At 37.9% G+C, this 16,219-nt stretch overlaps 1 protein-coding gene across 4 annotated transcripts in view; it reads left to right on the top strand.

Moving 5' to 3' along the window:
- Positions 1–16,219, top strand: part of RALGAPA2 (Ral GTPase activating protein catalytic subunit alpha 2) — a 283,670-nt gene that overhangs the window by 140,611 nt on the left and 126,840 nt on the right. For all 4 annotated transcript variants that reach the window (XM_075862975.1, XM_075862976.1, XM_075862974.1 and 1 more), the window contains 6 exons: positions 1,321–1,431; positions 3,003–3,071; positions 5,503–5,640; positions 10,165–10,348; positions 12,331–13,102; positions 13,896–13,967. In XM_075862975.1, coding sequence (XP_075719090.1) covers positions 1,321–1,431; positions 3,003–3,071; positions 5,503–5,640; positions 10,165–10,348; positions 12,331–13,102; positions 13,896–13,967 — 1,346 coding nt within the window. The remainder of the gene's footprint in view (positions 1–1,320; positions 1,432–3,002; positions 3,072–5,502; positions 5,641–10,164; positions 10,349–12,330; positions 13,103–13,895; positions 13,968–16,219) is intronic.

Below are 16,219 nucleotides of genomic sequence, written 5' to 3'. Positions count from 1 at the left end.
CTTCACAAAAAAAGTTGAGCGACTTGGTAAACGAGTGTAGTAGACTTAATTATTTAACAGCTAACTTAAAGGCTATGTACACCTTTGAAAGAATTTATTTTCAATAAATCAATGTTTTTAAACAACTTTTTAATTTCATTAAAAAAATGTTTTCGCTTTTTATGATACAGCTTCTATGTATACAGGATACATAGAAGCTGTATCGTTCTGTCTTAGCCGATTCCATCAGTTCAGATGAAATGACGGCTCGGTTGAGAGCGGGTCCTGCATGTTATGAACTTTGATGTGATCGCTATTTGCTGAATCCTGTGTGTAAGACAAACGCAGGACCAGTTTTGAGCCTAGATGTCAGTTCATCTGAACCAATGGAATCGGCTAAGACCGTATAATACAGATTCTATGTATACAGGATACATTGAAGCTGTATCATAGAAAGTAAAAAAAAAATCTGATTTGTCAATTGAAAAGTTGTTATAAAACACGGATTTCTTCTTAAAAAAAATCTTTAATTTTAAGGCTGTACATTGCCTATAAATGTATGGCCACTTTTACTAGACTTAAAGAACATTTGCGATGTTAGACCATCGCAATAGAAGTTGTTGTTGGAATTTAAGTCTTGTCGTTGTTCTGTAACCAGGCATAAAACATGATTTCTCCACATCAAAAACTAATTTTAATTTATCTTTAGCTCGTTTTGTTATAATAAAGCCGTGTGTGTGTGTGTGTGTGTGTGTGTGTGTGTGTGTGTTTTCGCTGTTAGTTTCTGTAATTTATATGGTTCTTTCTGCTATAAATATAGATAAAATCAGCTTTGAGCAGCTGTCGTGCTTTCCTTTTAGCTTCCTCTAATGCTTTATAGCACTGCAAGTTTTCAGCACCATGGACAGTTCAAGTCATATTTTCAATGCCAGTGGTGTTCATAGAACATACGTTTTTCAGCAAACAGTCTTGTTAGCTGTGAACTTAAATCTTACGCATGTTAAAAAGTGAATGTGTGTGTGTGTGTGTGTGTGTGTGTGTGTGTGTGTGTGTGTGTGTATATATAGCAAAAAAATAGGCAGCACTCCGTGGATAAAGAAGAAATTAGAGGTACTTTATTACCCTCAGTGCGAGGGTAATAAAGTACCCCTAATACTTTCATTTTATCTGCAGAGTGCTGCCTATTTTTTGCTTTGTATATATCGGACATGGGTCTGTTCCCCAGGGCCCTCACCCACAAGCTGCCTGTGCTGCAGAATTTACATGGGGCATCCAACTTATTTTTCTGAACAACCTTTCACGGTCTAACGTTTTTATAAATACATTTTTTTTTTCTTACAGTTTTCCAACAAAACAGTTGCTCAGGTGGCCTGTGATGTGCTTCAACTTTTGGTTTTCTATTGGCGAGAACTTCAGAACTCAGATTTGCCTTTGTGTAGAAAGATCACGGAGGTAGGTTGTATTAGTACAATTCTCTAGTAAAGGAGTGTGTGTAGGGTATCATGATTTCAGCAATTAACTCTTCATTATACTGTATAATCAATGGTTATGAAGTTTTTTTTGTTGTACTTTGTGCATCAATTCCTCATTATTTTAAGGTTTTTGAGCCATCCACCTGTGTGATTATTACATGACCCAGACAGATTTTCATCCTCTGGGAAGCAAAGGTTTACTTTCAATGGATACAAACCGAGATCTTGAAAACCATGAGGAATTGATATGTAAAGTATATTAGACAATTCCATATTGATTAAGCTTTTTTTTGTGGAAATCAGGACACCCCTTTACTGTCAGGTTTTGTGTTTTCATCCCGTCTGTGATGTTCATTTGTTCTATATGCAGGAAGCACTTCCCGACGCATACGCCAACGATCCCATAAACACTTATAGTCAAACGTATGCCAAAAGAATGTTATTTTGGCATCCTTTGGCTAGCATTTTATTTTATTTTTTTTATTTTTTTAAAAGTGTATTCGACTAGGATCTTTTTTGTCATCAATTTAAATATCAGATCGATATTTTTCTTTCATTTCTCTAAATATAAAAACTAAAGTAATTTCCCAAAACAACAGATACCTTTAAGGGAACCTTTCACCTGCCCATACATGTGCAGCATGTAATAGGCAGGGCTTCACAAACATTGTCTCACTTTAAAAAAAATTCCTATCTTCCTCCGTTATTTACATATCGGTGCCGTTATATTTGGCGCCACTGAACTGTCAATGGGGCATTTCTATCTAACTAATTGGCAAGGGGGTGTGATGTCTTCGCTCTGACACTGTCCAATCAGCTATGGACCGTGTCAGGACGGCTTGCGCTGTGTTCCCTCCCGCGAGAACACACGCAGACTGGTGGTTCTGCAGAGAGCGCTCTCTGTGTGCGCTCTTGCGGGAGGGAACAAAAGCGCAAGCCGCCCTGACACTGTCTGTAGCTGATAGGACCGTGTCAGAGCGAAGACATCACGCCCCCATGCCATGTAGTTAGATAGAAACGCCCCATTGACCGTTCAGGGGCTTCTTTATATATCGGGCACCAAATATAACGGCACCGATATGTTCATAACGGAGGAAGTTAGAAAAATTATTTCAAGTGAGACAGTATTTGTGAAGCCCTGACCATTACATGCTGCACATGTATGGGCAGGTGAAAGGTTCTCTAAGTTTTCCAGCATATAATTAGAGGCAAGGAAGCTTGTCTGTAGACTTTTAAAATTCTCTGAGCACCATCTATCCTGTTCAGGTCCACCTAATTTTTTCCAGTAATCATCATTATTACTTGTTTTGTTACGAAGTTGAGTAATGATCGTGTTAAAGATCAGTAAGACTCCACTACATGAAGGTGAATTAAGACGAGAAAAGAAACCCTCCATGTGCGGTGAGATGTAGGTCTGTGAATGTTTAACCTTTTAAAACATACGCTGTGTTCATTGTATTGTGTAATATATTAATTGCTTCTGATATCGTTCCATTGTTTCTGCAAATTGACATCATTTGTAAGCAAGGTCTTTTCTAATTTCTCTTGCAGATTTTGGTAGCAACTATTTCATTCCTTCTGCCAAGTGCAGAGAATTCCTCCGTGGAAACGGATAAAAAGGTAAATGTTGTCACTCTCTAGCAATGTCTGGAATAGCAGTTTTATTCAGAGTAACATAAAATCAGATTCCCAATAATATATTATCCGCAGCATGTAGACATAGGCCTGAAAAAGGGGTACAAATAGTTGAGTTGGTAATATTTCACACAAAAAATTCCCAAAATATTGTTGAATATAATTGGTATGCTTTATCTCTTCACGTGGTACTTATTTGCCACCAGATTTGCATGTGGCTAAGCCCCATTGCAATTCAATGGAGCTAATCTGCTGCTTTTCACCATGGGTTCCGTGGCAATAATAAGCTTGCTGTTCATTTTAAAAATCATTATTCCGCAGCAATATTTTCCTGAGCGTGCGAATGATGTATAACATACCCCATTCACATACATTACCGGTGGAATGTTAGCAGGTTCCGTCAGAATCTAGGTGTGTGTGTGTGTGTGTCAACAGATTTCACAAACAAACTGCATACATTATTAAATCAATCTCAGACCTGATAAAGCTGGTGTACGTATTTTAAAAATCCAGGTAAAAAATTTTTTTTGCCCAAGTGCACCAGCTTTATCAGGTCTACTAGATCTATTTAATAATGTATGCTGTTTGTGTTGTGTAGTCTGGTGAAATGTGTATAGATCTATGGTTCTATCCAATCTCTGCAAACCCAATTTATCTAAATAGGTGTGTGTGTGTGTGTGTGTGTGTGTGTGTGTGTGTGTGTGTGTGTGTGTGTGTGTGTGTATATATGTGTGTGTGTGTTTAGTGCTATGAAAAATTATTTGCCTCTTTCACACTGAACCATTTCATTTTTAAAGAAAGTACAATAACACTGTAGCATAAACCGGAAACGTTAGGCCTCTCGTTTCATTTAAGGTCAATCTACATTACGCCCACAAAACAAACTGACAACCCTTTCTTTCTTTTTTTTTTTCCCAACTAATCTGATTTTATTAGGAGAAAAGCATAGTTTGGTACAGGGTTAATTACTGCATGAATAAGATAAAATGGAGGTAAATAAAAACCAGTCTGTTTCAAGTCTAGACAAAAACATGTCTGAGTTACAAATAAAGAACATTTAACAGAGCAAAAAGTCTTTGTGCTTGTATCGGTGACGGATGAAAAATGCAGATATTAACGTGGAGGTGCCATGTCTAAATGGAAAGGAGCCCAGTGCAAGGTCTAATAGGGATCGAGTTTCATACTAATATTCTATAAATGAACAGCTAAATAACCATGAACATAGTCAAAGGTCCTAAAGGTTAAAAAACAGTGAAATTGTCTGTTAGGCTTTCCTACATGGCGGTACATTCAGGGATGGACATGTAATAAAATAAAATGTATTTAAATGGTAATTAAAAGCCAGGAGCAGTGGATCAAGGGCTAGAAGGTGAATGAAAAATATAGATCGTGGGAGGTTCGCAGAGGAGAGGGCCCGGAGCCACCCGTCCCTAATTTGAAGAGACCTATTAGGGTGCTTTCTGTGTTGGTATAGGAATTTTTATGCGGGCTCATAAAGTTTATGAGGGCTTATCATTCAGGAGGTGAACGAGAGTGGTTTGCTGGCCAATTTTTAGCTACCGTTTTCTTGCATAGTATAATGTTTTTGTTAGGATGGTGTGGGTATATCTGGATTCACACTTGTCCAGGTACATGAGAAAAAGCCACTTTTTAGGGCAAAGTGGGATTGACCATCTCATCGTTGAGACATTTTAGAACTTGTTCCCTAAAGCCCTGCACTTTGGAGCAATACTAGATTGTGGTAGAAGCTGCCAATGATCTGTAACGTGTAGGGCATTCATCTACTTCAGTCTAGAAGTAGTATAATACGCCCTGTGGATGATAAATAACGGAGTTAGGTGTCCATTGGGATGAAATAAAACAAATTACTCTGTTGCATTCCTCCGACGCTTTCAACATTACATATTATTCGTCATCGTACAGAGTACCAAGCGTACCGGAAACCTCATAGAAGGGAGCAAATACTTTTACATAGCACTGTGTGTTTGATTTAAAAAAACAAACAAAACCTGTTTTTATGGTGCTTTTTTTCTTCTAAGAGTTCTGACTTTTTGAGGTGCTTAGTGTATTGCATCTGCCACTTTCTATTTTCCGTTCTTGCTGGCTTATAGCAATTGAATAGCTTTGTCTGAGCCATCTATATAATGCCGGTTAGGCTGACATGACATTCGCTTTCTAGTTGGTAAAGGTGGTCAGGGTGACTTTAGCTACATCACTTTATAGTGATAAATCTGCTCACAGGGAATTCAATTACACTTTGATTGTTTTATTACAGTTAATGCTTTCAGACATTAGTTGAATAAATTATGGCCGACCTTATATTTATTATAATTCTTATGTGTAGTATGATTTGTTATTGTATAAGAAAATCATTTTCATTGTATTTGCATTAGATTATTACTATTTTATTTTGCAGTTTATAGTGTCCTTGTTGCTGTGTCTGTTGGATTGGTGCATGGCTCTTCCTCTGCAGACATTACTTGAGCCTATATCTACATCTCCCCTTGAAGACCCAAATACACTTAAACCTTCCCTCCTCGACTATATTTACAGGGTATGTATGTTGGTGCTACGATGATGTTCTTTACCCAGGCTCCTGAAATGAGCAATTCTTTTCTAGACAGGGACAATGTGATTACAGCCAGAGGCTCTACACAGTTGGGTCACCCTGCGTCCTACTGTTTATGAGGGTCATATGGAGGTTTGAGTAATTCATATGATTTGTGCATTTCTGTGTACCATAAAAAGCTGCTGAGCTATTATGACTCTAAAAATGTCTACAATATGGAAGTTATTATTTGTCAGGTACAGGTTCTTTTATGACTACCGTATAGACAGAATAATGTTTTCATATAGTACAGTAAATTTCCTTTGATCTTGAATTAATGGGACCTGAAATGTGGAGATTTTTATATAAATTGGATGAACGGTTATACAAAGGTGTATAAAACGCAATTTAAAAGAATAGTGAATTCTCCATGCAAATGTGAGAGATTACTCTTTTCTTCTCTAACCCTCAGAAAATCTATTCCCGTATTGACTTATTCCTTTCAGATAAATGGTTACTACAAAAAATTATACACGCTAAGATAGATCTCCTCTCTTGGTTTGATCACGCTCCCATTTCTATAACTATTTCTGAAGAGTTCAATAACCCTCCTTCATCCCCTTGGAGACTTAATAACTCTTATTCTGGTCTGATATATCTACACAAATATCCTCCCAATTAACAGAATACTTTAAACTTAATGACAATGGGAAAACTTCTGATCCCAACGTATGTTGTGCACATAAGGCTGTAATTAGAAGCCTTCTCATTAAACTTGACTCCATTGAGAAAAAAAAGGACTACTGGCACTAATAACCTTTTAAATAAAATAAAAACCTTCGACCAAGTTGAAATTTTCTTGTGCGACTAATGTGGAACTGAAAAAGCGTCGTTCCCAAGTCTATATGTTTATGCAAAATAGATATGAACTCAACCTTGGGAGAAATAAACTCACCCATTACTGGCAGGGAAATAAAGCTTCCAAACTTCTAGCCAACAAAATTAAGTATAGGGAGGCAAAATCGAAAATTACCTTTTATTTTTAACTCGCACAGTATAAAATCTCTGAACCCGCAAACGATTACTGATGCTTTTGCAGATTACTACTGCAATTTATACAATCTGAAAGATCAACTTGATAGCCCTCAACAGAACTCAGAAGCGATAGATAACGTTTGAAAGGATATATCCCTACCCAAAATCTCCTCATAACAAAAATTACTTTCAAATAACCAGATATGTTTAAGGGAAGTTATTGACACTATATCCTCTTTAAAACCCAATAAGTCGCCAGGCTCTGATGGATTACCAAACAAATATTACAAACAATTTTCTTTCTCCTTATTTACTGAAAACGTTTAATGAATACATGTTTACTGGTAAATGCCCACATGAGATGCTCCATGCGTTGATAATTACCCATCCCAAACCTGGTCAATATCCAGACTCCTCCAAATTTTCATCCCGTTTCTCTTCTAAATTCTGATCTGAAGATCTATGCCAAACTATTGGCAAATCGTATGGTTCATCTTCTTCCCCAGTTGAGCAAAACTGTTCAGGTAGGATTTGTCAGACGTCTGATAGTACTAGACGCTTCTTAGACCTCGTGAAAATAGTAGGTTCTGGGGGTCCACCTTCTCTGCTCCTGTCCTTGGATGCAGAGAAATCATTCAATAGTAAATTGGAAATACTTAGAAGCCGTTTTGAACAAATTCGGCTTTGAAGGCCCCTACCTCTCTGCTCTACTGGCTCCTTACTCTAACCCTAATGCATCAGTATATTCCTCGGGTTTTCTTTCTAGGTCCTCCCACATTTCGAATGGAACTAGACAAGCCTTCCCGATGTCACCCCTAATATTTGCTCTACTGATGGAACCATTTGCAGAACAGATTATATCTGCTACTAATCTCACTGGTATAAAAATTGGGGATTATGAGCGCCGCATTGGCCTTTTTGCCGATGATGTTCCCATAGCCTTAACAAACCCGACGTTATCTCTACCCTCGGTGTCAGATATTATACAAAAATGTTGCCTTGCCTCCTATTCTAAGATAAATTCTTCAAAATCTCAGATTCTTAACTTGGGTCTAAACATGTAGTATCTCTTCTTGAATCTAACTAGAACTGCAAATGGGTTGACAATACGCTACATTATTTGGGCATAGGTATTTCTTTTCCTGCATCAAACTTGTTTAAATCGAATTATGTTCCTCTTTTGTCCACAATCAAGGAAGATATCCAAAGATTGAGACTTCAGGGAATCTTGTGGTTAGGCAGAATGTCAGCAACAAAAATAGTTACCGTATTCTTCCCAAAATTCTTTATATATTTCGCAAATGTCCCATTACTACTTCCCATCTCGTATATCAGGAAGCTACAAACTTTAATTCTCTCCTTTTATATGGGGAAACAAAAGATCCAGGGTCAAAGCTGATAGAGGGATTAAAAAATCCTAAAGCACTATCCAGTCAATGTAATAAGTATAACACGTGCCGTCCAGAATAATAACAACAGACCGAAAAAGAGTTCCGGACAAAACCAGCACACACTGGGCTAAAATATATATGTGAGGGTATCATTTCCCTGAACATGGCATATGACTACAATATTATTCAAAAAATATATATTCTTATGATAACTTGTGGTATTATTGATATATCATTGTCTTTGTAGTACTAGCTTCCGGCCAGGTGATGTGGGTTTATATTTTTCTAATAATGTATTCATATGCAATGTTCAGGGAAATGATGCCCTCACATATGTATTTTAATATTTAAAAACTAAATTAATTAAAACGTTATTATTTTTGTAGCCCAGTGTGTGCTGGTTTTGTCCCGTACTCTTTTTTTTTTTTTTTTTTTTTTTTTTTTTTTTTTTTTCTTTTTCTTTTTTGGTCAAAGCTGATATACTATATCTACCCAACTTTAGAGGCAGTCTGAATGTTCCCTCAGTATTATTCTATTATAGAGCAGTCATATTAGATCAAATTAAATCTCTCTGGACTCCAGGCTCTTCTAAACTTTGGGTTAATATTGAATCCTGGGAAAGCATTCTCTATCCTCCTATTTGAAGTCTGTTGTTTTTTCGAACAAGCTTTGCTCCTTGTTTATCCACGTTAAAAGCGATAGCGCAAGTTTGGAGGGCTTCAGCTATCCATTCGAGTCTTTCTAACTTCCACTTACATAGTTCACCATTAGATACTTTAGAGACTTCCATTCCAGATCTATCGATCTCTTCATGGAAAAAGAAGGGTCTTCAAACCATTAATCAAATTTGGCAAGATAATCTTTCTTTCCTTCTCTCAATTGGTTGAAAAAAATCTTGTTTAGAAATACCAAATTTGTCCAATTCCTTCAAATAAGACATCTACTCTCGCATACCCCTCCACCCTCTGAGGCTATGAGCCCATCTTTTCTTAATAGCTGTCTGCTTTCACCACAAGCTAATGTTAGAGGGATTTCAAAATGTTATAAATTCCTTAATGACTCCGAAAACTATCCTACTAACGGTATTAAACATAAGTGGGAAGACCTTCTGGTGTCCCTATATCTGATGTACAATGGCGTAATACCTTTACTGGCATCTCTAAGGTATCAGTGTATTAATCACTTAGAAAATACGAGAAAAAAATTATATTTTTGGTATTTAACCCCTGTCAAATTGAATCAAATTTACTCGAGATTTCCAAGTCTTTGCTGGAAATGCAAGAAAGATGTGGGTACCTTTTTTCATCTTTGGTGGGAGTGTCCCCTGATCTCCAATATTTGGTCTCAAATATTCTTAATTTTATACAAAATCTTTAAAACACAAATTCTTCCTAACCCAGATATGGCTTTACTGATACTTAATATGGATACACTCCCTTATGATCAGAAAACAACAATGTTACACTCATTTATCGCTACTAGATTTAAAATAGCCCATTTTGTAAAGCGGACACTGCCCCAAATTTGAAGATGGTTGCTCCAGGTATTAATGATAATTTCTGGTTCGAATTGATGTATGCTTCTGCCCAAAATAGAAAACAAGTGTTGTTGTGTTCCCATTGGAATCCTTGGTTCACTGGCCCATACAACACCATTCCGAAAGATCTGTATCTAGTATAATTCTCACAGTATCTATATCTAATGTATACCATTCTCCACACTTTTATAGTTTTATGGTTTTGATATTCTATTATCTTGTATTCTAAACCTTTTATACAAACCAAATTGTTAATGTATATTTTTGAAACCGGTTTAAAATGTTTTTATTTTCAATAAAAATCAATGATCAAAAAAAATAAAATGAATAGTGAACTTTCAAGAAGAGATAACAGAAAATCTGCTACTATAATTGTGTTTTTTAGAAGTACTTCCTTCTTGGTTTTCTCTATTTTGTCTTCTGCTCTTGTGAAATTCACATTGTTTTAAAGTTTTGTCCTGAAAACAAGTGCCAGATTATCATATTTTCTGGATTGTAAAATGCTGGATTGAAGGAATAATTGTTAGGTGTTGTAAGTTGATTCTAACAATACATTTACATTTTAAGGTTCTGCACTGTTGTGTTTGTGGCTCTAACACGTACACGCAACAGAGCCAATATATACTGAGTCTGGCTGACCTCTCCTCCATGGAATATGATCCATTTCTACCGCTAGGGACCGTGAAGAATTCTGATCCTACACCTTCTTTTTCCTCCTCTGACTTCAGCAACCTCCTGACTGTGGCAGAAGGTGAGCAGCTATCAGGTTGATTATTTCTTTTTTGTTTCACTATAATTCCTAAGATTTCGAAGTACGAAATGTCACTGATACGTTTCCATCCTGCATGAAAACATAAAAAAAACCATGCTCCTCTTTCTCTGAAAAGAAAATACATTTAGTACAACAAGCTCCCCTCTGTCTAAATTCCAAGAAATGGTTTTGACTGTGTTTAGAAGTAATTACAGTAAACATTTAGGAAGTTGATGGGTTTGTAAGAGAAATTTAACGTAATGTACAATATAATTGAGTGCTTTTATACTGGCACAAGTGTATTATGGCACTGCATCCTGAAGTAAACACTTTTGCTGTATTCAGAGCAATAGTTTGCTGTAACGGATCTGAGTAATGTTTTTGTGGCTTGTTGATAAAATGTTATCTTTCTTCAATAAACTTATTTTCGAGTGATTTTGCACAGAGAGGTGAATTGAGACTTATGTTTGAATGGTTCTTTGTGTGCATGTTGGATAAATTGCCAGCAGCTGAGAAAGGCAAGTACTTGGGGTACAACATTGGTGCATCATTTTATTTCCTTATTCTCTATCAGAAGGGCATGGTTCTTAAATAATAGATCTATCTAAAGATACGTTTCCTTTAAATCATGTTTTTATGCTAAATGTTTTCGGTGTTTTTATTTTTTTGTCACTTGAAATATTTAATTTTTCACACTGGCACACAATAAGCTGAAATTTCCTATTTTCTGCAGCTCATTTTTCAGCTTTGCTATGTAGACGAGGACATGATCATCAGAAGGCAGGGGACACATGACAGCTTTATTGTACTGGCGGACTCCTAGATAAGGCAGGATAGCAACACTATACACACAGATAAGACTTTGTTCACATCTGCGTCAGGGTCCCGTTCTGACGTTCCATCTGAGCTTCCCGTCAGAACGGGACCCCGACTGAAAAAAACGGAAATCATAGGTTTCTATTTGTATCGCCATTGATTTCAATGATGATGGATCCGGTGCCAATGGTTTCCGTTTGTCTCAGTTCTGCAAGGGTTACATCGTTTTGACGGAATCCATACCGTAATCGAGCACATCTACCATGGCTGCACCTCGGACGTGAAAAACAGCCGTTTTTTACGTCTGAGGTTGGATAGGTTTGTCTGAATGTAGCCTTAGGCATACAGGATATGCCATACATGTCTGATAGGTGAGGGACCCAGAGCTGGGACCCACATCTATCTCGAGAACGGGGGGATGTCCTGCCTGGTGAGGTGGCTGCTGGCCACCGCATTCAGACAGAGACTCTGTGAAGAGGTGGCTCGAATGAAAATAGCAAAGCTTGGTGTTCTAACCTGTCTCCGGAACAGACATAGCAGTGGGGGCAGCAATACTCATTTAACTGCCATTTATTGCAGCTCCCATAAAGCACACCCAACCTACTGTATATACAAAGAATGCAGGAAGTGTGTGTCTCTATTAAAGCTGCCCAAAGGGAAGTTTTGAAAAATAAAAATTGATAGTGTCAGAATTAAAAAAACAACAAAAAAACACATTAGGGCAAATTTACTAATATTATCGAAGTTTTAGACAGTGTAAACTTAGACCAGGCAGTTAGAAGATGCGCCAAATTTATCACAGTGGTGCATACTGTATGATAAATTTGCAGCATCTAACTAGACATGTTAGACACTTTTTCTCTTCCTTATAACACCTCTTAGTTTACGTCAGTTTTTTTTTTTTTGCACCAAATTTTGGTGCACGACGCCCCATTGTCGAGTTCAGCGCATGTCAAACGGTTAATAAATGTGGCACCCGGAATGTATTCCAGAATTCTGGCGCATTTTAAATAATCTGCTCTACTATTCCTCTGCTACATACATACATACATACAACTAATTAAACTAAAATTAAATACACAATACGTTCCCATTAAACTATACTAAGTTGCTGCAGTTGTTAATCTGTGTCTATATTAATTTTCTAATGTTTCTCCCTGTTCTAGAAAAGAAAAGGCGGAATCTGGAGCTTATCCCTCTAACTGCTCGTATGGTCATGACACAGCTTGTCAACCATCTTGGACACTATCCTTTGAGTGGGGGCCCAGCTATTTTACATAGTCTTATTAGTGAGAACCATGATAACCCTTTTGTGGAGGCAACTGAGCTTTCAAACGATGTATTCCGGAGCCCTAACTTGCAGCTTTTTGTATTTAATGATAGTGCTCTTATTTCTTACCTGCAAACTCCTCCAGCAAATTCCTTTGGGAGAGACTCAACAACTGGGGTACCTGGCGATGTGCGAATTATTGTCCGAGATATCTCAGGGAAATACTCTTGGGATGGTGGTATCATGTATGGGCCGTTAGAATGTCCTACGGTAGCCACAAAACAAGGAGAACTTCAAAGTGGGCAACCGGATTGCAGCGATTCAATTTTGACACAGTCAGATATATATGATGCGGATGAATTGGATGCCCTTGATACCTTACTGGAAAAACTTGGCAGCGCTAGTCCAGAGTGCCTACAACATTCAGAGCTGAAACTAAATGAGCCTGCTTTACCGCCTGTTGGAATGAGCCACGACCAAGAAGAGGAAATCATACAGGCAATCACGAGGCAAAGTACCAGTGAGGCTGAGCATATAGAGAGTTGTAATTGTGACCCTGGTGTAAAGGTTTCATCCCAGGAAGAACCCAGGACTGCTGAGCCACAAGCACCTTTTTATTTCTGTAGACTTTTGTTAAACGATCTAGGAATGAATTCCTGGGAGAAAAGGTACGTTGACGATTGGTATGATTAAAAAAAAAAACATATACCATGTTATTCCTAGTGCAGTGCCTGATTGGGCAGTGCATAAAACAGTCATACTTCTCCGCCTCAAGCATTATATTAGACATAACACAGTGTATTATTTTTTTCTGGATTGTTCTTTTAACATGAGAAATGTCACAACTGGCCTTAGGGTATATTCACACTGCATCTTTGTTAAGCCGAAAAATACAAGGCTGATTTCAAGAAAAAATAGCCTCCGATTCCAGGTGTTTTTGGAGCTGATTTTTAGAGCGTATTTGATTTTTACGTCAAAACACATATTGGTTTTATTACTACTTTAATTCATGCATTTTTGCTTTCCTGTTACATCATGTCATGGTCATTCAACATATTTCTGAAATGGTATAGCTGGCTGTTAAAGTTTACCTATTCTTCTGATTTCCTGCCCGACCTCACATTGGGCATTGACGATTCCATGAAAGTATATTGCATGGGTCCTATAATTAGGATAGGACCCATGCAAGATACTCTCTGGGTGTCATACCATGGCAACTGTATCGCCCAGCGTGCAGCAGCAGTGCCTCTCCACGCCTGATGTCGGGTTGGGCAGGAGATTGATCACAAGTGGAGGTACACTTTAATCACAAAGCATTTCAAGGCTGCACTAGACAGTAGTATGCTGCATTTCTGTTATAAATTATTGAAAATGTAATGCCCTAGGTCATGTTCTATTTTTGTTCTACTTCTATTTTACATCAAATTACTTTTTTTTTTTTACGAGTGTGTTTTTCTCTAGGAAAAATTTCCACCTGCTAAAGAAAAATTCCAAGTTATTACGAGAGCTTAAGAATTTGGATTCCAGGCAGTGGTAAGTTTCTGATAAAAAATAAAAAAAGAAACCCAAAAAAACATGCCTTATGTAAATAGTGTGGGACTATTCCAGCTCAGTATCCATTTTTCTTTCCATATGTAGTTATTAATTTTTTTATACAGCTCACAATTCTGAGCTGCATTTTAGTTAAACCCTAGGATTCTACTGAGACAGGAGGATGATTTTAAGACTTCTTCATTCTGACAAGCCAGACCAGGATAAGAGATAGGCGGCTGCTGCCTAGGGCCCCAATGGAAGGGAATGAGCAATTTATGGATCTAAGAAAACAATTCTCTGCCTTTTTAAATGTTTTTGTTGATGATGTTTTAGGTGTAACCTCTCTGACAGACCACCTCTTTAGGCCCTGTTTGCACTGAGTTTTTTGCAGGCACGCCGTTTGCCGCATTTTTCGCATTTTTTTTTTAGCCTACTGGCAAAAAACGCGGCAAAAAAAACGCTTTCTCTACCTCCCATTGATTTCAATGGGAGGTCAGAGACGGAAACGCTCGTAGAAAGGGCATATCGCTACTGCATCTCGAGGGAAAAAAACTCCTCCGCCTCCCATTAAAATCAATAGGAGGGGGATTTCAGCCGTTTTTTTTGCCGCGATTTATGCAGCAAAAATCTCTGCGTAAACAGGGCCTTAGACTACATTTTCTTCTGCCAGCAATGTAGTTAAAACTGCACGTTTGTAGAGGAGGTTGGCGTGAAGAGAAATTAGGAGTATAAGTAATAATGCTGTTGATCGGTCATGGGGTGCATTCTGAGTGCCTCTGACTTTGGCACCAAGAGAGATTCGATTGTCCCGCCCCTGCTTAAAATAAATAATGTATCTACTAAGCTGCATTCACTAATCATAGCTCCACCCATATGGATTACAGATTAAAGCAACCAACACTGAAGATAATAATTAGCAGGTAAACCACCCAGCGGTGGGAAGTTCCTATGATTTCTCTAATCACAACCAAATATGTGTGCATTATATTTGCTTAGTTTATTTTATAAGCTAGAAAATCGGCAGCTCAATGCTGGTCCTGAAGGACAGCTCTCCAGTTTCTGAACACCTTTGTTGTTTGCCTTCTATGCTACTTTTGACTTGCATAGAAATAGGTCACCAAGAAACTGCTGAAACGCGGTAGATAAAGTAGCAAGTAAGTAGAGCTATAACTCAGCCGGAAGCTTATAGAAGAAATCAAAAGAAACAAGTTTTCATTCAAACCGTGCTGCAAAATAAAGTGCTTACAACCAAAATCCAGGTGACAAATCTTGTGTGTAAGGGTTACTCCGGCTCTATCCTGCAGCGTATGTCAACAGGCTCCCTGAGAGGACATTCATGTAGCCGTAATTCTCTGCTATCCATACCTTTATTATTGGTAATGTAAGTCTTTTGTTGTCGGACATGCTGATTCAAGAAGAGTTTTCCCACCAGCTGCTGAGCACCAAGCTCCAGTGGTTCAACCGGAGTAGCAGGAGTAATAGTTTTTAGACATTAAATAGAAATCATTTTGGGACAAACAGTCTGATATAGGAAGTCATGCTGAAAGGGACTAAACCGCTAGCTCTAAGACATTAAGCAGACAGAAATCTTCCGAAGAACTCCATGAAGTCGAGTTTTTATTTTGTGCACATGCAACGGAGATCTGATGGAAAAGCCTATAGTGCAATGCCACACCTGACAAAGTCCTACATCTGGGGGGGGGGGGGGGTCGGGTTGTAATTTTTTATAGCAAATATTGACAATTTGTTTTTAAAAATTTCCTTTTATTTGGTTTTCAAATGAGCTTTTTCTTCAACTGTATTACTTTTATTCTGTCTTTGACAGATGATGGAAGGACTCCAAATCCTTGCTCAATCTGACCTTAGGAGTCCAGTGGGCGGTCCTAACCAGTGACGGACCCCTGTGTCTGTATGCACATTCATACAGGGAAGGCCTATAATGGTCGATGAGACCGCCCAATGGACTCCTAGGCATTGAAAGACAAGGGATTTAAATTAATACAATCCAAGTTATAATGAAGCGGTTTCCACAAATTAATATATCAATCTGTTCAGCGTTTTTTTGCAGCAGAATAGGTAAATAAATACACATTAATCCCCTTTTAGATCCCCTGCATCGTCAATGCTCCCATGCTGCCCCACCATTCTTTGTTACATGCCGGCAGCGATTATCAGAATGTGACCACTGCAGCCACGGCATGTCATCGCTGATGGTGTGTAATTAAAGAGTGGCAGGGGATTTAACAGGTGAG

This window comes from Rhinoderma darwinii, chromosome 4 (genome assembly GCF_050947455.1).
Source record: "Rhinoderma darwinii isolate aRhiDar2 chromosome 4, aRhiDar2.hap1, whole genome shotgun sequence".
Lineage (NCBI taxonomy): Eukaryota > Metazoa > Chordata > Amphibia > Anura > Rhinodermatidae > Rhinoderma > Rhinoderma darwinii.
Note: the sequence above shows the minus strand (reverse complement) of the source record. Positions and strands in the feature narration are given on the sequence as shown.